The sequence below is a fragment of the Scyliorhinus torazame genome, chromosome 6 (genome assembly GCF_047496885.1).
Source record: "Scyliorhinus torazame isolate Kashiwa2021f chromosome 6, sScyTor2.1, whole genome shotgun sequence".
NCBI classification, from domain to species: Eukaryota; Metazoa; Chordata; class Chondrichthyes; order Carcharhiniformes; family Scyliorhinidae; genus Scyliorhinus; species Scyliorhinus torazame.
The window spans coordinates 289,880,128-289,906,087 of NC_092712.1; the positions used below are offsets into that span (position 1 = coordinate 289,880,128).

A 25,960-nucleotide genomic window follows, 5' to 3' on the forward strand; every position below is an offset into this window, starting at 1 on the left:
CATCTTACCCACTTACTCACCCTCCACGCCCACTTACCAGGTATCTTACCAACCCTATCCCCTTACTCTCTTTCTGTAGCAGAGGTCTCCAAGAAGCCTTGGGATGTTTAAATTCTCTACTTACCAGGATACCACAGCTAATGCTGTAAAAATGGGGTGCTGCTTGCATTCCCCCATTGACCCAGCATTCTGACGAAGCAGTGTCATTTCAGGTACTCTGCGCATTTCTAGGGGTCAGAGAACCTGTCCAGAAATGCACAGCCCTGGTGTGGCAGAGAAAAGTAGGAGCACAGTGGCAACCCAACAGAGATTGCTACACCTCACCATCTCATTTTCCATAGTAAGGTGGTCAGCATGTTTGGCCATTGTATGTTTCAATCAGATTAAGTGTAAGTAGTGGGACAATTCGTGGAGAATGATCATTGTATCATAAGGTTTAGATCAGTTTAGAAAAGGACAAGGAACAATCCAAAGTAACAATAATTAACCAGGAGAAAGCCAATTTCAACGGGGTAAGAATGGATCTAACAGGAGAGGTATATTCCCACAAGGGAGAAATGAATCCAAAGCACCCCGACTAGTGTAGTGACCTCGGTATATGTTAATACATGATCAGTTAATATACAGTCAGTACATTCAGATGATCACTAGATGGCAACACCAACAGAAACTATATAAGGAGTTTCCCGCTCTTTCTTAGTGTTAGTGTGTGTGTATTGCAGCTAGAGGATAGAAGTGACCAGCTCAGAGTGTAATGCATAATATTAATTCTTAATTTAATCCAATCTTAGTTAATTCTATTACTAGTCAAAGTATTAAAGTAAGGAACTCACAAATGTATTATTTTTTTACTCAATAAATAATTTGTCATCAACTGGAAGACTTCGACTGTTTATCATCAAGTTAAATACAACTCGGCAAGACAAATGAGTAATACATCTCTGTAATAGAACAACTAGCAAAAGAGATTAAGATGAAGAAGAAAAGGTGTGCTTATAACAGATGCCAAGTTTATAATACTTTCAAGAACAAGGCTGAATATAAACGGTTTGAAGTGAAATTAGAAAAGCAAATAAGAGAAGCAAAGAGAGAATATGAGAAGTGACTGACAGCTAATATTAAAGAGAATCCAAAAGTCTTCTGTGGGACAGATAAATAATAAGTGTGATTAAAAACAGGAATGGAGGCAATTATGGACCGCTACGAGGATGTAAGAATGGAGGCAGGAGGAAATCACTGAGGTATTGAATGAATAATAATATAATGTCCAAGCAAGCTTACATTAACACTGCAATGAAGTTATTATGAAAATCCCCTAGTCGCCACTTTCCGGCGCCTGCTCGGGTATACTGAGGGAGAATTCAGAATGTCCAATTCACCTAACAGCACGTCTTTTGGGACATGTGGGGGGAAACCGGAGCACCCCGGAGGAAACCCACGCAGACACGGGGAGAACATGCAGACTCTGCACAGTGACCCATGCTGGGCTGGGAATGGAACCATGGTCACTGGCGTTGTGAAGCAACAGTGCTAATCATTGTGCTACCGTGCCACTCATTTCATCTGTCTTTCCCAAGGTCTTCCAATGAGAGATGGACCGAATGGTTGATCAACACAGGTTGCGGGCCACGTTCCCGTATCTCGACAATGTAACCATCTGCGGCCACGATCAGCAGGACCACGGCGCCAACCTCCAAAAATTCCTCCAGACCGCTAAAGCCTTGAACCTCACGTACAACGAGGACAAGTGCGTTTTTAGCACCAACCGGCTAGCCATCCTGGGCTACGTAGTGCGCAATGGGATAATAGGCCCCGACCCCGAACGTATGCGCGACCTCATGGAATTTCCCCTCCCGCACTGCTCAAAAGCCCTAAAACGCTGCCTGGGGTTCTTTTCATAATACGCCCAGTGGGTCCCCCAGTACGCAGACAAGGCCCGCCCCCTAATACAGACCACGACCTTCCCTCTGTCGACAGAGGCTTGCCAGGCCTTCAGCCGCATCAAAGCGGATATCGCAAAGGCCACGATGCGCGCCATCGACGAGTCCCTCCCCTTCCAGGTCAAGAGCGACGCCTCCGACGTAGCTCTAGCGGCCACCCTTAACCAAGCGGGCAGACCCGTGGCCTTTTTCTCCCGAACCCTCCACGCTTCAGAAATCCGCCACTCCTCAGTGGAAAAGGAAGCCCAAGCCATAGTGGAAGCTGTGCGACATTGGAGGCATTACCTGGCCGGCAGGAGATTCACTCTCCTCACGGACCAACAGTCGGTAGCCTTCATGTTCGATAATGCACAGCGGGGCAAAATCAAAAATGACAAGATCTTAAGGTGGAGGATCGAGTTCTCCACCTTCAACTACGAGATCTTGTATCGTCCCGGAAAGCTGAACGAGCCGTCCGATGCCCTATCCCGCGGCACATGTGCCAACGCACAAATTAACCGCCTCCAAACCCTCCACGAGGACCTCTGCCACCCGGGGGTCACTCGGTTTTACCACTTTATCAAGTCCCGCAACCTCCCATACTCTTTAGAGGAGGTCCGTACAGTCACAAGGAACTGCCACATCTGCGCAGAGTGCAAACCGCATTTTTTCAGGCCGGATGGTGCGCACCTGATTAAGGCTTCCCGCCCCTTTGAACGCCTTAGTCTGGATTTCAAAGGACCCCTCCCCTCCACCGACCGCAACATATACTTCCTTAATGTGGTGGACGGGTTCTCCCGCTTCCCATTCGCCATCCCCTGTTCTGACATGACCGCGGCCACAGTAATTAAAGCCCTGAACACCATATTCACACTGTTCGGTTGCCCCGCATACGTCCACAGCGACAGGGGGTCCTCCTTCATGAGTGACGAGCTGCGCCAGTTCCTGCTCAGCAACGGTATAGCCTCGAGCAGGACGACCAGCTACAACCCCCGGGGGAACGGGCAAGTAGAGAGGGAGAACGGCACGGTCTGGAAGACCGTCCTACTGGCCCTACGGTCCAGGGACCTCCCAGTTTCACGGTGGCAGGAGGTCCTCCCGGACGCCCTCCACTCCATCCGGTCACTACTGTGTACTAGCACTAACCAAACGCCTCATGAGCGCCTCCTTGTCTTCCCCAGGAAGTCCTCCTCTGGAACGTCGCTGCCGACCTGGCTGGCGGCCCCAGGACCCATCTTGCTCCGAAAGCATGTGCAGGCGCACACGTCGGACCCGTTGGTCGAAAGGGTTCACCTCCTTCACGCGAACCCGCAGTACGCTTACGTGGAGTACCCCGACGGCCGACAGGACACGGTCTCCCTGCGAGATCTGGCGCCCGCCGACAACACACACACTCCCCCGACACCAATCACCCAACCCCCCCCCTTCCTGCCACCGACGCACCCCGCGACCGCCCCCTTCCCAGGAGGATCAGTCCTCCTCCCAGGTCCGACCAGGAATGAAGCCCAAGCTGAAACCGTAAGGCTCCCGGAGACGACAACACCGGAACAAGCACCACCACCACCAACGGGGCCGAGGCGATCGACACGGACGACCAGACCGCCCGACCGACTCGTGGCGTCGATCTAACAGTACAATATGTGTACTTTTAACGAGAACATTTTGTCTTTTCCAGACGATTACTGTAAATAGTTTGAAACAAAAAAAAACCTTGTACATACTGTAATAACATGCAAAAGTTTTCCTCCCAGGGCCAGCCTTGTAAACCCTTACCACCATGCGAAGCATCACCCCGCCGGGTTCATTTTTAACTAGGGGTGAATGTGGTAGTATGCATTAGGGGTCATGTGGGACTGTGAAGCCATGATGTCATTGGCTGACAGATCCCGGGTCCTGGTTGGATGTTGACCTCTAGCTCCGCCCTGAAGGCGGAGTATAAGTACCTGGAGTCCTCCCCCGCAGGCAGTCTACTACTGAACTGCGGGGGAACAGTCACGCTTAATAAAGCCTCATCGACTTCACTCTATTCGTCTCTCGGAGTCTTTGTGCGCTACACAGGCGAAGGACCGGAATGTGGTCGAGGTCTGGGACATGGATGGACGGCACCGTCGTCCTCAGGGTGCGATTCATGAGTAATTGGGCTGGCGACAGGCCAGTGGACAGTGGGGCGGAGCGATAGGCCAGCAAGGCAAGGTAGAAACCGGACCCAGCATCGGCAGCCTTGCATTGGAGCCGTTTGACGATATGTACTACCTTCTCTGCTTTGCCGTTGGATTGGGGGTACAGGGGACTGGTTGTCACATGGGCAAAATTGTATCGTCTGGCAAAGTTAGACCATTCTTCGCTGGCGAACCAGGGGCCATTGGCCGACATAACCGTGAGCGGGATGCCGTGTACATGCACGAATGACTGCAGACGAGGTGAGGTCGTGCAACCGTATCACCTCCGGGTAATTTGAAAAGTAGTACACGATCAGGACATAGTCTCTACCCAGCGCGTGGAACAGGTCGATGCCTACCTTGGTCCAAGATGACGTGACCAACTCATGGGGCTGCAGGGTCTCACGTGGTTGGGCCGGCTGGAAGCGCTGACCAGTGGGGCAGTTGAGCACTGTGTTGGCTATGTCCTCATTAATGCCGGGCCAGTACACTGCCTCTCGGGCACGTCGGTGGCACTGTTCCACGCCAAGGTGGCCCTCGTGTAGTTGTTCCAGGACAAGCAGGCGCATACTATGCGGGATGACAATGCGGTCCAGTTTTAGAAGAACCTCGTCTACTACCGCCAGATCATCTCTGACATTATAGAATTGAGGGCATTGGCCCTTGAGCCACCCGTCCGTTAGGTGGCGCATGACACGCTGTAGCAAGGGGTCAGCCACCGTCTCGCGGCAAATTTGGACGAGGCGTTCATCCGAGGCAGGTAGATTGGAGGCCGCAAATGCCACATGGGCGTCAAAGTGGCAGACAAATCCTGCTGGGTCACACGGAGTGTTGACTGACCTGGGGAGAGCATCAGCAATGATGAGGTCCTTGCCTGGGGTGTATACCAGCTGGACGTCGTATCGCCGGAGCTGGAGACGAATACGCTGGAGGCGAGGCGTCATGTCGTTCAAGTCTTTCTGTATTATATTGACCAGCGGGCGATGGTCGGTCCCGACGGTGAATTGAGGAAGTCCGTACACATAATCGTGAAATTTAACAACACCGGTCAGAAGGCCCAGGCACTCCTTTTCTATCTGCACGTAGCGCTGCTCCGTGGGGGTCAACGCACGTGACGCATATGCAACGGGGGCCCATGATGAGGCCTCATCACGTTGAAGGGGCACTGCCCCAATGCCGGATTGACTGGCATCGGTCAAAATTTTGGTCTCCTTTGCTGGATCAAAGAAGGCTAAGACCGGGGCCGTGGTCAGTTTTGCCTTGAGTTCCCTCCATTCGCGCTCGTGGGCAGGGAGCCACTGGAAGTCTGTCGTTTTCCTGACCAGGTTCCTGAGAGCCGTGGTATGAGATGCGAGGTTCGGGATGAATTTCCCTAAAGAATTGACCATGCCCAGAAATCGGAGGACCGCCTTCTTGTCCTCTGGTGTTTTCATAGCTGTGATGGCAGCTACCTTGTCCGCATCCGGCTGCACACCCAGTTGGGAGATGTGGTCCCCGAGGAACTTAATTTCTGTCTGACCAAAAGAGCATTTGGTCCTGTTGAGGCGGAGGCCATGCTCATGTATACGTCTGAATACGCGCTGGAGGCGACTAACATGCTCCTGCGGGGTGGTGGACCAGATGATTATGTCATCGACATAGACGCGAACACCTTCAATACCTTCCATCATTTGTTCCATAATCCTATGGAACACTTCTGATGCAGAGATGATCCCAAACGGCATCCTGTTGTAAAAATATCTTCCAAAGGGGGTGTTAAACGTGCAGAGTTTCCTGCTGGATTTATCGAGCTGGACCTGCCAGAATCCTTTTGAGGAGTCGAGTTTGGTAAAGAGCTTGGCGCGAGCCATCTCACATGTGATCTCTTCGCGCTTGGGAATTGGATAGTGCTCTCTCATAATATTGTAATTGTGATCCTTGGGATCAATGCAAATTCTCAATTCGCCGGAAGGCCTTTTTACACATACCATGGAACTGACCCAGTCGGTCGGTTCCGTGACTTTGGAAATCACTCCTTGGTTCTGGAGGTCCTACAGCTGCTGCTTGAGGCGGTCCTTAAGGGGTGCTGGGACCCTGCGAGGTGCGAGTTCAGTTTTAATAAAATCTTGTAGGTGTACGGGAGCGTGCCCATGCCCTCAAAGACATCGTCGTACTGGTTGATAATGGCGTCGAGCTGCGCCCTGAAGTCGGTGTCCTGAAAGGCAGACGTGTCAGCAGGAGAGAGAAAATGAACTCTCTGAACTAGGTTCAACAGCTTGCATGCTTGCGCGCCAAGCAGGGAGGCTTTCGAGGAGCCCACGATTTCAAAGGGAAGGATGGCTTTGCGTGACCTGGGCGTCACTTCAAGTTGGCATGAGCCGCTTGCAGCAATGGCATTGCCATTATAATCTAATAGCTGGCAGGCTGATGGGAGGATGGCTGGTTTGACACGAAGGCTTTGAAGGTCAGACCGCACAATGAGATTGGCGGAGGCACTGGTGTCCAGGCGGAATCGTATTTGGAACCGGTTGACCGTAAGGGTGGCACACCACTCATCGTCCGGATCGATGCTGTATACCGGTAGAGGCTGGATTTTTTGCTTCGGGGACACCCTGTTTTTTGTAATGATACCAACTCGAAAAGGCGCCTTCGGGTCCTCGGTGTCAATATCGGGTAGCAGGTCCGAATCGGACTCGGTGATCGTGGGTTGAATGGCTCGGACATTCCTACGAGGCTGGCTGGAGCGACGAGAGTTGGCAGGCTGAGCTGATCTGCATAAAGCAACATAGTGGCCAAGTTTGCCACATTGGCATAGTTGGGATTTGGCAGGACATTGCCGCTTTAAATGGGCGGAGCCACAGTTGCCGCACGTTGTAGTGCCAGTATGGTTGCTGCACCACCGCGCATGCACGGCGCGGCTGTACATGGTGCGCGCCTGCGTAGTACGTTCGCCGACGTTGCCGTCCCCTCGTTCGGTGCACACAAGCACGGAAGTCCACGAAAAGCGCGCAAAATGGCCGCCCTCATCCAGGCTGAGGCCCTGGAGTTGCTCGATTGTTTGGACCCGTTCTGCCTCGTGGGGACCTTGTCGCGCCATTTCAGCCGCTTGGATGTGGGAATACCGACTAGTGGCGTGTTCATGTAGCACGCAGGTCTCGATGGCAATCGCTAGGGTGAGCTGCTTTACCTTGAGGAGATGCTGGCATAGGGGGTCCGACTGAACACCGAAAACGATCTGGTCGCGTATCATGGACTCGGAGGTGGGCCCATAATTACAGGACTGCGCAAGGATACGGAGGTGGGTGAGAAAGGACTGGAAAGGTTCATCCTTACCCTGCAAACACTGTTGGAATACATAGCGCTCAAAACTTTCATTCACCTCTATGCTGCAGTGAGTGTCAAACTTGAGGAGGACCGTCTTGAATTTTGATTTCTCTTCACCATCAGCAAAGGTGAGAGAATTGAAAATGTGGATGGCATGGTCCCCGGCCGTGGATAAGAAGAGAGCGATCTTCCTGGTGTCTGAGGCATCTTCCCGGTCTGTGGCTTCAAGGTAGAGCTGGAAGCGTTGTTTGAATATCTTCCAGTTGGCCCCTAGGTTACCGGTGATGCGGAGCGGCGGCGGCGGGCGGACGCTGTCCATTTTGCAGGATGGCTGTATGCTGGTGGAAGGCAGATCACTTGCAGGTAGGTTTAAGAAGTTCTAACATCCCTAAACTGCTGGTACCATGATGTGTTGGGTGCTCTGGATCCGTGGAACACATACAGGTCACCAACACTTAAAATAGTACAACACTATTTTATTAAGCTAGAAACTGTTGAACATACTTTCACTGTGGGTTAACACGATGTTAGATTAAACTAAAGACCTCTGCCTGTCCTGACCAATCTATGCACTCAGCACATGGTGAAGATCTGTGCTGTAAGCTGTAAGCTCTGTCCTTCTGTGAGGCTGCATCCCGAATGAGCGGGAACTCTGATGCAGTCTGTCTTTATAGTGAGTGTGCTCTAACTGGTGATTGGCTGCGGTGTTGTGTGTGTTGATTGGTCTTGCTGTGTGTCCATCAGTGTGTGTCTGCACCATGATATACTGGTGTATATTATGACAGTACACATCACCAAAAACCTGTCCTGGTCCACCCATGTTGACGCTGCCACCAAGAAAGCACAACAGCACCTATACTTCCTGAGGAAACTAAGGAAATTTGGCATGTCCACATTAACTCTGACCAACTCTTACAGATGCACCATAGAAAGCATCCTATCTGGCTGCATCACAGCCTGGTATGGCAACTGCTCGGCCCAGGACCGCAGGAAACTTCAGAGAGTCATGAACACGGCCCAGTCCATCACACGAACCTGCCTCCCATCCATTGACTCCATCTACACCTCCCGCTGCCTGGGGAAAGTAGGCAGCATAATCAAAGATCCCTCCCACCCAGCTTACTCACTCTTCCAACTTCTTCCATCGGGCAGGAGATACAGAAGTCTGAGAACACGCACGAACAGACTCAAAAACAGCTTCTTCCCCGCTGTTACCAGACTTCTAAACGACCCCCTTATGGACTGACCTCATTAACACTACACCCCTGTATGCTTCATCCGATGCTTCACATTGTGTACCTTGTGTTGCCCTATTGTGTATTTTCTTTTATTCCCTTTTCTTTTCATGTACTCAATGATCTGTTGAGCTGCACGCAGAAAAATACTTTTCACTGTACCTTGGTACACGTGACAATAAACAAATCCAATCCAATCCAATCCCCGTGATGGATTGGTGACCTTACTTGGTGGTCTTCACCAAGAGTGGAGCTAGAGGGGCATCGCTACGTGCCTCCACTGCATCGTGTAGATCCCCTGCTCAAGGGAAGTGTTGTTAAATTTATGTGCAGCATGTTTCCTAGCTCTGACAACCATCAGTTCCCAGCAGCTTCCTCTGAGGAATGCTAGCTCTGAGCAAGAGTGGCCTTTAGATACAAATCCAGATTACTGAAGCTCTGAGGTCACAGCGAGGCAGGTGCACCAGTGCGATCTGATGTGAAGCCCGTGTGTCTGCATTTTTAAAACAAAAATATCACACACGCAGAAAAAGCCACCATTGGCATCATCAGATCAAACGGCAGTTTACCCATTGTCATGGATCTGCCCAGTAACGGCAGTAAACAAATTTAACGATGCATGAAAGGATATGCTCTGCCCAGCAACAGGTAGAAATCTGCCAGTGACAGCAGTAGCCAGCATTCAAAAAGCATGATCAGATGCGACTTTCGCGGTCACGAGGTTAGCAGACATCTAGACAGAATCAGGTGCAAGTCACCCTATCAGTAGAAACAGCTTACCGAGAGATCGGTAAAAGTACACACATGCTCATTTCTGGAGTCAAGGAATTTTGAAGAGGCAGACAGCCAAATACACAGAATGAAGAACCAATGGGGGAAAATGATATAATTACCAGTACCCTCAGAAGCAGAGGGGCCAGTTTACATTTAACAGTCTGAGAGGACAATCCACAACTCACAGCTAGGAGAGTAGGCCTACATCTAAGTCTTAGAGCCAAGGCCGTGCAGGAGCCTTTGTAACGGCAGTTTAAATATCTCCGCTGGACCAGGAAAAGATGTTTTCCGGACTTGATTATTGGCTGTATATTGATTTGACTTAGATTTATTTAATTCGGATATTGTTTGAAGAAAAGTGAAGTCTTAAAGAGTTCAGGGATCGTAGATCTATTTTGGAACAAGGGGTAAGTTCTATATAAACTATTCCCGCGATTTTACTAAAAGGGAACAAAGTCCCATCGTAAGCGCACTTAGCCGCGTGTTTCCCGATGCTTGCAGAGCCGAGAAACATATGGGCCGGGATTCTCCAGTTTCCGGAGGGGCGGGCCATACCAGCGGCAAGGAGTGGCGTGACCATACTGGCGTCGGGCCGCCCGGAAGGTGCGGAATCCTCCGCACCTTCGGGGGCTAGGACGGCGCTGGAGTGGTTGCCGCCATGACATATGGCGCCGAAGGGCCTCCGCCAGCCAACGCAAGTTGGCGTATACGCAGGAACGCCTGCGTGTTCCCAGAACCGCTGGCATGATTCCTGCGCATGCGCTGGGGTTTTTTCTCTGCGCCGGCCATGGCGGAGCTTTACAGAGGCCGGCGCGGATGGAAAGAGTGCCCCCACGGCACAGGACCACCCACAGATCGGTGCGCCCCGATCGCGGGCCAGGCCACTGTGGGGGCCCCCTCAGGGGCCGAATCCCCCCGCTCCCCCCCCCCCCCCCCCCCCCCCAGGACTCCGCAGGCCGCTCTCAGAGCCTGGTCCCGCCGGTATGGACCTGGCCTAATCCACGCCGGCGGGACTGGCCGAAAACGTGCAGCTGCTCGGCCCATCGAGAACTGGAGAATCGCCGGGGGGGGGCCACTGCCAATGGCCCCCGACCGGCGCGGCGCGATCCCCGCCCCCGCCAAAAATCCGGCACCGGAGAATTCGGCAGTCGGAGCGGCGGGGCGGGATCCACGGCGCCCCCCCCCACCGATTCTCCGACCCGGCGGGGGGTCGCAGAATCCCGCCCATGGCTATAAAACGGCACTCACGTTAGATAAGGGGCCTCAAAAGGGAATGTGTGGCCGGGAATACACATAGCTTTGTTTTATACACTGAGGAGCTCCACTTGCCGGAACTCCTCAGTATGGCGAGAGATCGGGACACCGATCTCCGAAGCCCATGATTCGACCCCTGACCCCCCCAAGCCATAATGCACTGTGGGAGGATCCCTCCCCCCCCCCCCCCCCCCCCCCCCACAAAACCTGCACAGGGCATCCCGGCCTGATCACCAACACACAAATAATTTCAGTATCAACCTGGCACCCTGGCAGTGCCCCTGCCAGCTGACAGTGCCAGCATGTCACCCTGCCCAAAGGAGATGCACGTGGGGCCTCCGATCCCCTGAGAGACTCTCACAAGTGCCATTCTGTCTGACCCCTGTTTCTGAAGATTAGTACTGAATGGCGCTGGCACAGGAGATTGATCCTGATGCACTATCAATTACGACGAGACAAGAGTAGAGAGTAATCGAAGCTTTATTACACAGAGATGTGTTGCCTCTTACAGCTGCCACCGAAATGGCTGCAGCTCGGTGAGCACACACATTTATACTCTGCCTACTGGGCGGAGCCAGCAGGCAGGGATCTACCCCCGTACCTGTAGTACAGGAGCCTTACCGTATTACTTCTCATATACGTAATATATACAAACAGTGGTGACTACCATATTCACCCCCTGTTAAAAAAGACTCCAGCGGGGGTGGTGGAAAACTATTTACATGTAAGTGAGAATTTTTAAAGTATACAGTTCTGGAAAGGTTCACAAATTCAGCCAGTCGGGTGCCTTGATCCTCCGCTGTGAGCGCCGCAGTCCCGGTGGCGATGCAGGCGCCGGCTTGGTCGCCGGTGACTCCGGGAGCGTGTAGTCCTCATCTTCATCCCCGGGTGTAACCAATGGGAGGACGGATCGTCCTGAAGCGGGGGCTGTGGTGAGGTGCGCTGGGGAGAGGATGGGTGGCACGGGGGCAGATGGGGGTGGGGTGGGGGCGTGGGGACCCAGCTGTTGCCAGGTCCCTGAGGGACACTGTGTCCTGGCGGCCGTCGGGGTACGCCACGTAGGCGTACTGCGGGTTTGCATGGAGTAGCTGTACCCTCCCGACCAACGGGTCCAACTTGTGGAGCCGCACGTGTTTGCGGAGGAGAACGGAGCTGCCAGCCACGTTGGGAGCGAAACCCCGGAGGTGGACTTCCTAGGGAAGGCAAAGAGGCGTTCATGGGGGGTTGCATTAGTCGCAGTGCCAAGTAGCGATCGGATGGAGTGGAGGGCGTCGGGGAGGACCTCCTGCCAGCGGGAGACAAGGAGAATTTTAGATCGTAGGTCCAGCAGGACGGCCTTCCAGACCGTCCCGTTCTCCCTCTCCACTTGCCCATTTCCCCGGGGGTTGTAGCTGGTCGTCCTGCTTGAGGCAATGCCCTTGCTGAGCAGGAATTGACGCAGCTCATCACTCATAAAGGAGGACCCCCAGTCGCTGTGGACGTAAGCTGGGAAACCGAACAGAGTGAAGATGCTATTGAGGGCTTTGATGACTGTGGCAGACGTCATATCGGGGCATGGAATGGAGAAGGGGAATCTGGAGTATTCGTCGACCACGTTAAGGAAGTATGTGTTTCGGTCGGAGGAGGGGAGGGGCCCTTTGAAGTCCATGCTGAGGCGTTCAAAGGGACGGGAGGCCTTCACCAGGTGCGCTCGGTCTGGCCGGTAGAAGTGCGGTTTGCACTCCGCGCAGACCTGGCAGTCTTTGGTGACCGAGTTTGGCGGTGTGGAGAAATTTGGAAAGGTTAGCATCGTGGTCCGGCTGGTCGTGGCCGCAAATAGTGACGTTATCCAGATACGGGAAGGTGGCCCGCAGTCCATACCCGTCAACCATTCGGTCCATCTCCCGTTGGAAGACCGAGACCCCATTAGTGACGCCGTAGAGAACCCTAAGGAAGTGGTAAAGGCGGCCGTCTGCTTTGAACGCCGTATATTGGCGGTCCGCCTTGCGGATGGGGAGCTGGTGGTAGGCAGATTTCAGGTCCACTGTAGAGAAGACCCTGTACTGTGCAATCTGATTGACCATATCAGATATGCGTGGGAGGAGGTACACGTCGAGCTGCGTGTACCGATTAATGGTCTGACTGAAGTCAATGACCATCCTGTGTTTCTCCCCAGTCTTTACAACTACCACTTGGGCTCTCCAGGGGCTGTTGCTGGCCTCAATGATGCCTTCCTGCAGGAGCCGCTGGACCTCCGACCTAATGACTGTCCTGTCCTGGGCACTATTGTCTGCTCCTGGTGGCGACGGATTTGCAATCCGGGGTGAGGTTCGCAAACAGGGAAGGTGGGTTGAACTTAAGGGTCGTGAGGCCGCATACAGTAAGGGGTGGTAGGGGCCCGCCGAATTTCAGAGTTAGACTTTGGAGGTTGCACTGGAAGTCCAGGCCAAGTAGCAAGGCTGCGCAGAGGTTGGGGAGGACGCAGAGCAGGATATTGCATAACTCTACGCCCTGGGCGGTGAGTGTGGCGGCGCAGTACCCCCGGATCTCCACGGAGTGGGATCCGGAGGCCAGGGAGATTCTTTGGGTAACGGGGTGTACCGCGAGGGAGCAGCGCCTTACCGTAGAGGGGTGGATGAAGCTCCCCGTGCTCCCGGAGTCAAGAAGGCAAGGTGTTTTGTGGCCATCGACTTTCACCGTCGTTGTCGCTGTTGCGAGGTTGTGTGGCCGGGACTGGTTGAGCGTGATGGAGGCGAGCTGCGGCTGGTGTTGGTGGGCCCCGGGCTGGTCGTCGGCGGTTGCGGGCGATGAGTGGTCTGATGATGTGCCCAACGAGCAGCGGTCCTGAGGCGCCGTCCAAAATAGCGCCGAAGATGGCGGCGCCCATGGGGTGCACGTGGCGGGCAGCGTTAAAGATGGCGGCGCCCACGGGCCGCACAATGTCTGATGGGGGGAAAATGGCAGCGCCCACGGGCCACACAATGTCTGATGAGTGGAAGATGGCGGCGCTCACGGGCCGCACGTGGGGGGTGCAGGAACAATGGGGCTGGTTACAGCGGCAATCAATCGGGCCTGGCTCACCGCAGCAAAATGTCCTTTCTTCCCGCAGGCCTTGCAGAGCGCGCTCCGCGCCGGGCAGTGCTGGCGAGGGTGCTTTGTCTGCCCGCACTTGGGCCCACCGGGGTTGGCTGGCTGACACACGGTGCAGGCTTGGGGTTGGCTGGGGGCGGTCGCTGGTGGGGTCCAGGATGGGGTCGCAGTGCGGTCGGGGGCGTACGCTTGTACATTACGGGAGGCTACTGTTTGCGAGGTCGCAAATTTCTTCATCGCCGCGAGGTCGAGTTTACCCCCTTCTAAGAGGCGCTGGCGGATGTACGCCGACCCTATGCCCGTAACGAAAGCGTCCCTGATTAGGAATGTTAAACGGCCGAAACTGCCTGGCAATTGCAGTTCCTCGCCAGGGCGTGTAGGGGACGCCAGAAATCTTCAAATGACTCACTGGGGAGTTGTTGCCGCGTGGACAGGAGGTGCCTGGCATAGAGTTTGTTGATCGGCCGGGTGTAGTTCTCTTTCAGAAGCACTATGGCCTCAGTGTAGTTGGGCGCGTCCTGGATAAGAGGAAAAATATCGGAGCTCAACCGTGTGTACAGGATCTGTAGTTTCCGTGCCTCTGAGGGTGGTTCTGTCGCTGGTCTGATGTAGGGTTCAAAGCAAGCTAGCCAGTGGTCGGAGGCCAACGTGGCGTTGTCTGCTTGAGGGTGCAGCTGCAGGCGATCTGGCTTGATGCAAAGGTCCATCGCTGTAAAATCTCTGCGTAATAAATTGATGAACTATCAATTACGAGAAGACGCGAGTAGAGAGTAATCGAGGCTTTATTACGCTTTATTACACAGAGATGTGTTGCCTCCTACAGCTGCTGCCGAAATGACTGCAGCTCGGTGAGCACACACATTTATACTCCGCTTACTGGGTGGAGCCAGCAGGCAGGGATCTACCCCCGCACCTGTAGTACAGGAGCCTTACATATGTGTACTATATACAAACAGTGGTGACTACCACAGATCCCACACCTCGAGTAACTCAGGAATCTGCACATTAAAGTGACAGGAGCTGTCTCGCCTTAATATGCAGATCTGCAAAAAGTGTCGTCTCCCAGCTTCTATCGCCCCGCTGTGCCGTTTTTCGGGTGCCGCGTGGCCATAGAACCGTGCCCTATGTGTATGTTTAATGATCCATATACGTAATTCTCTTAGAGTATTGTACTCCTGTTCATGTGTATTTGCCTTTTCTTTAATTTAATAAGCATTCTTTAATTGTTGCACGACTTGGCTGGTTATTCTCACTGGGGTTTCCCGTGCCTCCTCACACCATTTAAAAAACATGACACCGTCTGAAATCGGACCCCAATTTCTGCAATGATTTCTCCTTTTCTAACTGTCTTTCATTCTATTTCTTTCTGTATCTCTCCCTGACTAGTTCTGTGCTTTGCATTATCTCTTGATCTTTCTCTACCACCTTTTATATGCATTTGTCTCTTTCTATCCCTCTCTCTTCCCCTCTCTTTCCCTTCCAGCTTTCTGCATCTCCCTATTTCTATCTCTCTCTTGCTGTACCTCTCACAACCCACTTAATAAATTGGGAAATAGGGACAATATAGATAGCATTATATTCAGAAAGGAAAAGGGACTTGAATTCGTATTTCACCTTTTTCAACCCCAGAATGTCTCAAAGCACGACAGGTATGAATTACTTTTCAGATGTGATCATTGCTCATGTTTCATTGATATCACAGACATCGTGCAGTGCATAAGGAGGCCATTCAGTCCATCGAGTCTGCAATGACCCTTGGGAAGAGCAACCTACCTAGGGCAATCCCCCGCCGTAACCCCATAACGCAATAACTGCACCTAACCTTTGGACACTAAGGGGTAATTTAGCATGGCCAATCCACCTAATCTGCATATCATTGGACTGTGGGAGGAAACTGGAGCACCCGGAGGAAAGCCACGCACACACGGGGAGAAAGTGCAAACTCCGCACAATCACCCAAGGCCATAATTGAACCATGGTCCCTGTGCTAAGGGAGGAATGCTAACCACTGTGTCATCGTGCTATTCACTGATGCAACAAGAGTACCCAATTAATTTTTTCCCATTAAGGGGCAATTTAGCGTGGCCAAGCCACCTACCCTGCTCACCTTTGGGTTGTGGGTGCGAAACCCACGCAAACACGGGGAGAATGTGCAAACTCCACACTGACAGTGACCCAGAGCCGCGATCGAACCTGGGACTCGGCACCGTGAGGCAGCAGTGCTAAACACTGCGCCACCATGCTGCCCTGATTTGAGGATAAATAATCGCTAAAACACCAGGGATAGCTCATCTGCTCGTCTTCAAAATGATGAAGGAGCTATGCTCCGAAAGCTTGTGACTTCAAATAAACCTTTTGGGCTTTAACCTGGTGTTGGGAATACTTCTTACTGTGCCCACCCCAGTCCAGCACCGTCATCTCCACATCACGGCTTCAAAGTAAATGCCATGAGATCTTTTATTTGCAGCCTTGGTTTAATGCTCCATCGGAAAGATAGCTCTCCCACAGCACTACACTGGAATGTCCGCCAAGACTTATATATGCTCATGTGTCATGTGACAGTACCTTTAAGAAATGGATGTTTATAAATGGGTGTGTAAATAAATATCTGTAGTGAGAGTACCTTTAAGAAATGGGTTTTTATTACTGCAGTGATGTCAGAGAGTGGGTGGAGCTGGGCTGTCTGTCAGCTTTTTACTTTTGTTTTAGGCTGTTTGCTGCAGGGTGTGTTTTAGTTTTGTTTTCAGAGCTGGATAGCTGCAGCCACAGCCAGAAGGTGTATGAGTTTCTCTTTCTGTAATCTAAAAACTGTAAATCGATCCTTTGGTGATTTAAAACTAATAACTGCTCTCAGTAGTGACTTTAACCTGATGTGCTTCTGTTAAAGGTTTTTGTTTAAGTCTTATGGATGTTAAAAGGAAAGCTTAAAGGATTACTTAGTGTTGTTGTCTTTGGGGGTTGTATTTGAATTAATTGTTGCTAAGATGTTCACTGTATGTTTTAAAAAAGTTAACTTGAGTTCATAGCATAAACATTGTTTTGCTTTAAATAATACTTTTCCATTTCTGCTGTACCACACCTGTAGAATAGGCCGTGTGCTCCCCATACCACAATCTATTAAAATTTGTGGGTCAGGTGAACTCCATGATACACTTTGGGGTTCTCTACAACCTGGCCCATAACACATGTCTCTGGAGTGGGACTTGAACAGGACCTACCAACTGAGTCACGGTGGTGCAGCTGCTTATGTCCAAATTACCCAACCATTAGTTGCGAGTTAAGTAAGTTATACTGCGTTCTTTCCAATTCTCGTTTTAATAATAAGCCAATAGCTCCAGAGGTAGGAATCTTGTGCAATGATTACTGTTGCAACTTTCACCTATTTAGTCCACTCCTAAACAATAGTCAATTTCTTTAAAAGTTTAAATTGTTGGTATTCATTTGGCATCCAATCGACATATTGAATCTGATGGAGGAATAACACCAAACAGTAGTAATGCTGAGGATGCCATTCAAATGTGTTTCAGTATTGACTCCGATATTTGTCTCTGATCCTGTAGGACATTATGTTGATATTGTCTTTCTCGTTGATGGATCTCAAAATTTGGCGCGTCAAGGATTTCAACAGATCCGGAGCTTGCTCATAAAAATGGTCAACAGACTGGACATTGGGATCGACAGATACCGGATTGGACTGGCTCAGTACAATGGTCAAGTGCACACGGAATTCTTGCTTAATAGATTTCAACGTAAAGATGCACTGCTTTCTCACCTAAAGAAGAAGTACCAATACAAGGGTGGGTCACCTTTGAAAACAGGGCGTGCTTTGGATTATATACACAAAACCTTCTTTACAGCATCTGCTGGAAGCCGAAAGCATGAAGGAATTCCTCAGATTGCAATAGTGATTACATCCATGAGGTCGAAGGATGATGTTACGAAGGGGGCCAATGCATTGAAGAATGATCGCATCAAAATTCTCTCCATTGGCGTGAAGAATTCTGATCTCCAGGAGCTGCAAACAATGGCATTTCTTCCAAATTATGTTTTCCAGACCAAGTCTGTAAATAATCTTCCTCTTCTGGCTAGAAATATAACTGCGATGGTCCATACTGTATCGCAGCCAAACATAATACTCGATGAGCCACGTGGTAATTTCAAACTTTTCTTATTTTAAGTGCCTTGTAGCTAAAGTTGTCAAATCTAATTCAAAATATTCTGGGAGGTTTCATTGCATGGCCTCTTTTCCCCCTTATCTCCTCGTCCCTGGTCAGTCAATACATTCAGCCGCAGAGTACATCACCCTCCTATGCTGATCAGAAAGGGAACATGGGGCTGTTTTTTTACTGCCACTTGTCCTGCAGAAATCAGCGAAATAAGGCAGGGAGCTACAGTACTTGCTTTAAGGCTTAAGACTTACCCCACCAACCTTAACCCCTCCAATGGGGAGGAAGTTTCACTTTAGAGAGCTACTGGCCAATCAGATGTCAGGAAGCTTTGCTGCCCAGCAATGCCAGGTTTGATTGGTGGTTACTGCTGGGACTGTACAGGCAGTCACTAAGTAGAGGGGCCTATAGAGCTCAGATGTCAAGGTAGGTCAGGGGCATCGGCAGGACCTGCTAACCTGTGGTTTGGGGCCAGACGGGCGGGGACAGGTTTGAAATGCTGGAGGGAAGGATAAAGGCGGAATGGACGACTTAGGGGGGGGGAACCTCTGATGAGCACCCCCCCCCCTCCCCGACCCCCACAAAGAAAGTCTCCACACGCACCCCCCCACCCTTGCCTGCCACCAACCCACATGCTAAAGCTTCCAGGCTACCCACTTTGCATGGGCCTCCCCTCCCCCCCCATCCCACCATGGGTAAACCAGCAGCAGGAACGGGATAAGGCCCTTAAGCGGCCATTAATTGACCACATGAGGACGTCAATAAGTCCAAGGCTGGGCAGATCGCCTCACAGTTCCACCTTCCCACATTTGCTTGAGAAAGGTTGGCAACAGGTGCCAAGGCAGTGGTGCAGCTAGGAGCACCCGCAGGCTATGGGCTAAATTTTACAAACACCTGCCTTCAAACCTGCCAACAGGGAAGCATAAAATCCAGCCCATACTCTTTCTGGTTGATTTTTGACTTCAATCAACCATTTTTTTTCCCACCTCCATCATGTTCATGCCTAAGAAAGCAAAGGCCCAGAAATTCTAAGCAGTGGCAATAATCATTGAATTCCAGCTGTGCTCAAAAATTCCCCCGACTCGACGCACATTTCTACCAGGATCTGGCTTTCACAGAAATGTGCAGCACAGAGTTCCTCAGGGAATCCTGATAAAGTCAGGGGGCAGACAGGAGACTGCCCCTTTTGACAACATTAGCTGCCAGATGGTAAGTTTAACGGAACAGTTTGAATCTTAGTGAATGGGCAGATGGGTGAGGTGGATAAGTGGGCAACTGGGTAGGAGAACAAGTCGGTAGATGGGTACGTTGCTGGGTGAATGAGTGGTGAGCGGGTGAGATGGGTGAGTGGGCAGTCAGGTCGGAGGAGCTAGTCGGGTTGGGTTGGGTCGGGTTATTAGTTGGGTTGGGCGGATAGTCAAGTTGGGAGGGGCAGTTAGGTCATGGGGCGAGTTGGATCAGGCTGGGAGGACAGTTGGGTGATCAGGTGGGATATCGGATGGTCAAAGATAATCGGGTTGGGACAATAGTTGGGTGATTGGGTCTAGAGAGGTAGTCAGCTCAGGGTGATAGATTGCCAGTCGGGAGGGTATTCAGTTCCGAGATATAGTTAGGTCAGGGGCAGAGTTGGATTGGGTGTTAGTTTGGAGAGTTAGACCGGTTGGGTCAGGAGGATAGTTGGGTGGTCAGGGGTGTAGTTGTGGTGCATAGGGTATTCAGGGGTGTACGGAGTTGATTGGGGGTAAATTGTGTAATTACCCAGATGTTAGGCCAGGGCCTGAAATTTAGGATGGCGGAGACTTGCCGCCCATCATCCGAAGAGATGACGGGGAACACAGCCCCACTGCCATTTTGCGCTCTGACGGGCATTGGCTGGCATAAGGCAGGACTACCACCACTCTCTTTGGACAAAGTCCCATCTTGTAGAGATGCCAGCCAATCTGATTGGCTGGCAGCTCTGCAGTCCCTCCAGCAGCAGCTCTGGAGTGTTCGAAAGAGGAACCGCAGTGAGCTGCCTGCAACTAAGTCCCAAGAACTGGAGAAAAGGGCGAGTATCAAGGTCCCAAGGCAGGGAGGGCAGGAAAGGCCATGGGGAGGCGCATGAGTGGGGGTGATCGGTGCAGTGGTTAGCATTGCTGCCTCACGGCGCCGAGGTCCCAGGTTTGAATCCCGGCTCTGGGCCACTGCCCGTGTGGAGTTTGCACATTCCCCCCGTGTTTGCGTGGGTTTCGCCCCAACTACCCAAAGATGTGCAGGGTAGGTGGAATGGCCATGCTAAATTGCCCCTTAATTGGAAAAAAATAATTGGGTACTCTAAATTTGTTTTTAAAAAATGAGTGGGGGTGATCCGAGTCTTGGGGAATAGACCATTGGAGTGGAGAGGGAGGTCTGTTGAAGGTGCCCACACACTCCACTCCCCCGTTTTCATCCGGGATCGTACTTCCTTTATTTCTGGCTTTCCCTCATTGAGCTTTCGTTCATCCGCAAGCCTCAAAATTGACCACTTGAGGGCCTCAATTGGGACAAGGACGGGACCTGCCCGCGCCAGAGGAAAATCGGTAGGGAATCCATCCATACAATTTCACACTCCCCTATCCCACCTCAAAACCCACCATGGGGTGAGGGAGAGTGCGGTGTAGAGAGTGCAAAATTCTTGCCCAGGTCTTTAATCTGTCTAACGTATCCAAGATAACTATTCAGCTAAGTACCACAAGAACTGTCCTCGTCCGCCCCATCTGAATTTTATTTTACATATTTTAACTTGAACTTCAGAATTTTAATCTGATATATGTTAATGTTCAAATAATGTTGCATTTCTTCAAAGCTAACCCATTTCAATATTGTTCAGATATCTAAAGAATTCTTCATTTTATTTCCCTTTGATAGATTTTGCAGATAAAAAAGACAAGGAGAGACCCGCCGGTAAGGTGGTAACAATTTTTATTTTTTATTTTGAAATGTCTTTGAAAGTTAGAAGGAGATGAGGAAAATCTTTCTCGCACAGCAAGTTGCTATGACCTGGAATGTACTGCCTGAAAGCAGATTCAGCAGCAGCTTTCAAAATGGAGTTGGATACACACTGAAAAGGGAAGGCCTGCAGTATTAATGAGAAAGAGCAGGGTCTTGGGATTGTTGAATAGTTCTTTCAGTGATAAACTGGCAAAAATAAAAAGGGAGACGACATTGGATTTTCATAGGATACACCCACACGTACTCGAGGAATCTAGGGAAGAGTTAGCGGAAACATTGGTCCAGATCTTCCGAGGGATGGCAAATATTGTCGGGTTTCCTCTCCGGGAAATTCTGAGCCCAGCTTTTCCAGAAATACAGGACATCCACTGGAGAACATCAAGGCAGAGGACAGTGGGAGGAAGATAGGGCACACACCCTTTTTATGGCCTAATGGTCCATTTAAATGTCCAGTCTTTGAATGATCGGAATGTGTGAGTGTATGAATGGGTCAGGCAGTAGTGTGGGTAAGTGGGTGAGGCGGGTAGGGTAGGTAGGTGGATGAGTGGATAGGTGGAGAGATGGGTGGGGTGGATAAGTGAGTAGGTGGGTGAGTGGATCAACGGTAGTCAGGTCGGTTGAGTGGGATTGTGAGGTCTGGTCAGGAGGTAGATGGGTGGTGGGGTTAGTCAGGCCTGGTCGGAGAGGTAGTTTGATGGATGGGGAGCTGGTCACATTGATTGGGGGTGTAGTCGAGTCTCAAGAGGTAGTTAGGTTGAATCAGGATAGCCGAGTCACAGGGACATATGAATTAGGAGTAGGCCACACAGCCCCTCAGTAATCAAGAAGCTCTTCCTTAAAAATGTTCAATGATTCTCTAAAGGTAAACTTGCAGGTTGAGTCCGTAATTAAGAAAGCAAATGCAATGTTGTCATTTATCTCAAGAGGCTTGGAATATAAAAGCAGGGATGTACTTCTGAAGCTTTATAAAGCATTAGTTAGGCCCCATTTGGAATACTGTGAGCAATTTTGGGCCCCACACCTCAGGAAGGACATACTGGCACTGGAGCGGGTCCAGCGGAGATTCACACGGATGATCCCAGGAATGGTAGGCCTAACATACGATGAACGTCTGAGGATCCTGGGATTATATTCATTGGAGTTTAGGAGGTTGAGGGGAGATCTAATAGAAACTTACAAGATAATGAATGGCTTAGATAGGGTGGACGTAGGGAACTTGTTTCCATTAGCAGGGGAGACTAGGACCCGGGGGGCACAGCCTGAGAATAAAAGGGAGTCACTTTAGAACAGAGATGAGGAGAAATTTCTTCAGCCAGAGAGTGTGGGTCTGTGGAATTCATTGCCACAGAGGGCGGTGGAGGCCGGGACGTTGAGTGTCTTTAAGACAGAAGTTGATAAATTCTTGATTTCTCGAGGAATTAAGGGCTATGGAGAGAGAGCGGGTAAATGGAGTTGAAATCAGCCATGATTGAATGGTGGAGTGGACTCGATGGGCCGAATGGCCTTACTTCCGCTCCTATGTCTTATGGTCTTATGGATTCTGCTTCCACTACCTTCTTGAAGAAGAGAGTTCCAGCGACTCTGAGACCCCTAGGTTTAGATCCTCAGAAAAGAGGAAACATCTTCTCCACATCCACCCTGTCTAATACCCTCAGGATCTTAAAGGATTTGATTCACCTGCCTTTTACTCTTCTAAACTCCAGTGGATACAAACCTGACCTCTACAACCTTTTGTCAGAAGACAACCTGTCCATTCCTGGTATTAGTCTAATAAACCTTCTCCAAACTGCTTCTAACGCATTTATATTTTTCCTTAAATAAGATGACCACCCAGATCCCTCTGTACCTCCGAGTTCTGCAATCTCTCATCATTTAGATAAAATGCTTCATTTTATTCTTCCTACCAAAATGGACAATTTCACACTTGCCCACATTATACTCCATCCACCAGATATTTCCCATTCACTTAATCTATCCATGTCACTTTGTAGTCTCCTTACGTTGCCTTCACAATTTACCTTCCTACCTATCTTTATTTTGTGAGCAAATTTAGTAACCGTACCTTCAGTCCCTTCATCAAAGTCACATAATAATAATCTTTGTTAGTGTCACAAGTAGGCTTACATTAACACTGCAATGAAGTTACTGTGAAAAGCCCCTAGTCGCCACATTCTGGCGCCTGTTCGGGAGGGAGAATTCAGAATGTCCAAATTACCTAACAGCACGTCTTTCGGGACTTGTGGGAGGAAACCGGAGCACCCAGAGGAAACCCAGAGTCACCCGAGGCCGGAATTGAACTGGCACCCTGGAGCTGTGAGGCAGCAGTGCTAACCCCTGTGCCACCGTGTCATCCCCAATAAGACCTTGAACTTGGCATCAATATGTAATGAGGAGAATTGGGCTAACACGCTACACTGACCAGTAGAAGTGCAATTTTATTGTTCTGATTCGTTTATCTTTTTCTCTTTCCAGTGTGTCAATCTGCTTCAGTTGCTGATATTGTTTTCGTTGTGGATGAATCAAGTAGCATTGGAGAAATAAACTTTCAGCTGATCCGCGACTTCCTTCGCAACCTTATCAGTGTGCTGGATGTCGGGCCCGAAAAGGTCCAAATTGGCTTGCTTCAGTACAGCTCGATCACAAGACCAGAGTTCTACCTAAACACTTTTCAGAACAAGCCTGACATCCTGAGATCTGTCCAAAACATGCTGTACAGAGGAGGAGCAACTTACACGGGAGAAGCATTGAAACATCTCAAGCAGCATTACTTTTCCCCCAGTTCTGGCAGTCGCCTAAATCAAGGTGTCCCTCAGATTGCGGTGGTCGTCACGGATGGCAAGTCCCAGGATGATGTGTCAGAAGCAGCCAGTGCCCTCCGACATGCTGGTGTTTCTGTGTTTGCTTTTGGAATCAAAGATGCTGTCGAAAGCGAACTCCGCAAGATCGCCTCGTATCCCGCAGAAAGCCATGTCGAACTACTCCAGGACTTTGACCTATTAAAGAAGATAGAGAATCGAATTGAGAAGAAGATTTGCACTGAGGTACTCCAGCAGGTTTCGATGGTTCCCAAACAAACTGAGCAGCTTCATCAGGGTGAGTGAGGCCCATCAGTTTTATTTTTAGGGGTGGCATATTGTTTAGTATGAGCTTTGTGCCAAGATGGAGAAGGTGACTTTTGCATTGAATTAAAGTGTTAATGGTCGCTTAGTTGACAACACTTTCACTTCTGTGTCGGAAGGTTCAGGGTTCAATCCTCATTTCAGGATTTGAGTTCAAAAATCTAGGCTGAAACTCACGAGCAATGCTGAGTGCACTGTGACCTGTGTTCCCTGATGAACTGCCCCTCATTGCACACAAGGCGCCAACTCCACAGGCTACTTCAATTTATCGGACCTTGCTCAGGAAAACACCCGCCTATTTGAAAAGTTTGTTACATTTTACTGTCTCTTGTAATCTAAGGTCTTGTGACTTGATCGGGTTGCTCCCCCAAGGGTGAGCGCAGTCTTTGGCCATAATTCATTTTAGTTGATGTTTGCCAATGACTGGAACAAGGTACAGCTAAAGCTGAAACTAACAGATGTTATTACTTTGGATACCTTTCGCCAAAGGGTTAAGGCTCTGACCGATACTTGTGCTTGCTAAACTGTCAACTCTCTTTCACTGATAATTTGTATTTTATTGTTTTTAGTATTCAAACGAATGGCATGGTTTTGTCATTTCTGTTGCTGCCGTAATTGGCCTCTTGGTCAGGTCATTATTGTGAATTAAAATTGATTGTCAATTGACTTACCTGGCTCAATAAAAGTGAATTAAATAAAACAAAATAAAATGTTGACTGCAGTGGTTTGCCATTGCCTCCTGCAACATGGATGGTCAGCAAACTCTCCTGCTCTTACTGCCTGCTATTGGGAATGTCGGAAGGATTCACAGGTCAATAATCAGCCTGTTTGACCATGTTATGAATGCATCTTCCATGTCCATTAAGTCCTGATTGTGGACTTGAACACAGAGCTTCTGGCCCAGAGGTAGGGCTGCTAACATTATGCCACAAGACCTCCCCTTGCAGAAAGAATATACTTCTCAGGTCTACCATTGCATTAAGATTTAAAAATTGTAACAATGTGGCTTCTCCATTAAGCCATACAAATTAGCATCAAAGTGCTGGCGTCCGGTTTTTCAACACTAACTGAAGCAATGTCCCCTTTCTCTTTTCAGGCTGCGTTGAAACTGAAGAAGCCAATATATTTTTCTTAGTTGATGGGTCAAGCAGCATAAGACCTGAAAGCTTCCAAGATTTGAAAAGATTCCTGGTAAACATCGTGAACATATTCAGTATCGGTGCAGACCAGGTTCGTGTTGCTGTTGTCCAGTACGCAGATAATGCAAGAATGGAATTTGAAAGCACACAATATACCCACAAAACAGAAGTAGAGCGAGCGATTAAACAAATTGTTCAAATCAAAGGGGGCACTAACACAGGGCGTGCGCTAACATACATGAAAAGTTTTGTCATCGACGCGGAGAGAAGCCGGAAAACCAGAGGGCGAAGTTTCCTCATCACCGTCACAGACGGAAAGTCACAAGACGATGTGATAAATCCTGCTGTAGAGCTAAGGCAACAGGGGGTCACTGTCTATGCTGTTGGCGTGGGAGACGCAAGTGAAAATGAACTTCAGCTCATTGCAGGTGCTGACGAAAGAGTCTTTTACACAGACAATTTTGATGCTTTGGCACATATCGAAAACAGTATTGTACGGGATATCTGTTCAAAGGAAGGTAAGAGTTTGTCCATTCTATTTCAGTGAAAGGGGTAGATTGTACATTGTGTTCCACACTTTACAGTGCAGGAAGCATTGATGGTGGAGCGATGCATGTTTGTGCAGTAATTTAGTACTTTGTTTGCCCACTCACCAGTTGGAACACAATGCGCGTGAACTCCAGATAACTTGGTCCCTGTCCAGTTGGTTTCCCAGCTTCATTGAGACCAGCCAATGTCAGACAGACGAGAATCAATCCTGGAACAATTCTGATCTGTATGGCTCAGTGCCTTCATTGGTGTCTTTCTGAAGTCTTTGCCAGCATTCCAGCAACGTGAGGTGACGAGCATAGAG

At 50.1% G+C, this 25,960-nt stretch overlaps 1 protein-coding gene across 1 annotated transcript in view; it reads left to right on the plus strand.

Annotated features, from left to right (window-relative positions):
* LOC140425486 (collagen alpha-6(VI) chain-like) overlaps positions 1-25,960 on the plus strand; it is a 185,276-nt gene that overhangs the window by 7,277 nt on the left and 152,039 nt on the right. Inside the window, exons 2-5 of the mRNA XM_072509804.1 lie at positions 17,274-17,864; positions 20,766-20,801; positions 23,322-23,942; positions 25,065-25,625. Coding sequence (XP_072365905.1) covers positions 17,274-17,864; positions 20,766-20,801; positions 23,322-23,942; positions 25,065-25,625 — 1,809 coding nt within the window. The remainder of the gene's footprint in view (positions 1-17,273; positions 17,865-20,765; positions 20,802-23,321; positions 23,943-25,064; positions 25,626-25,960) is intronic.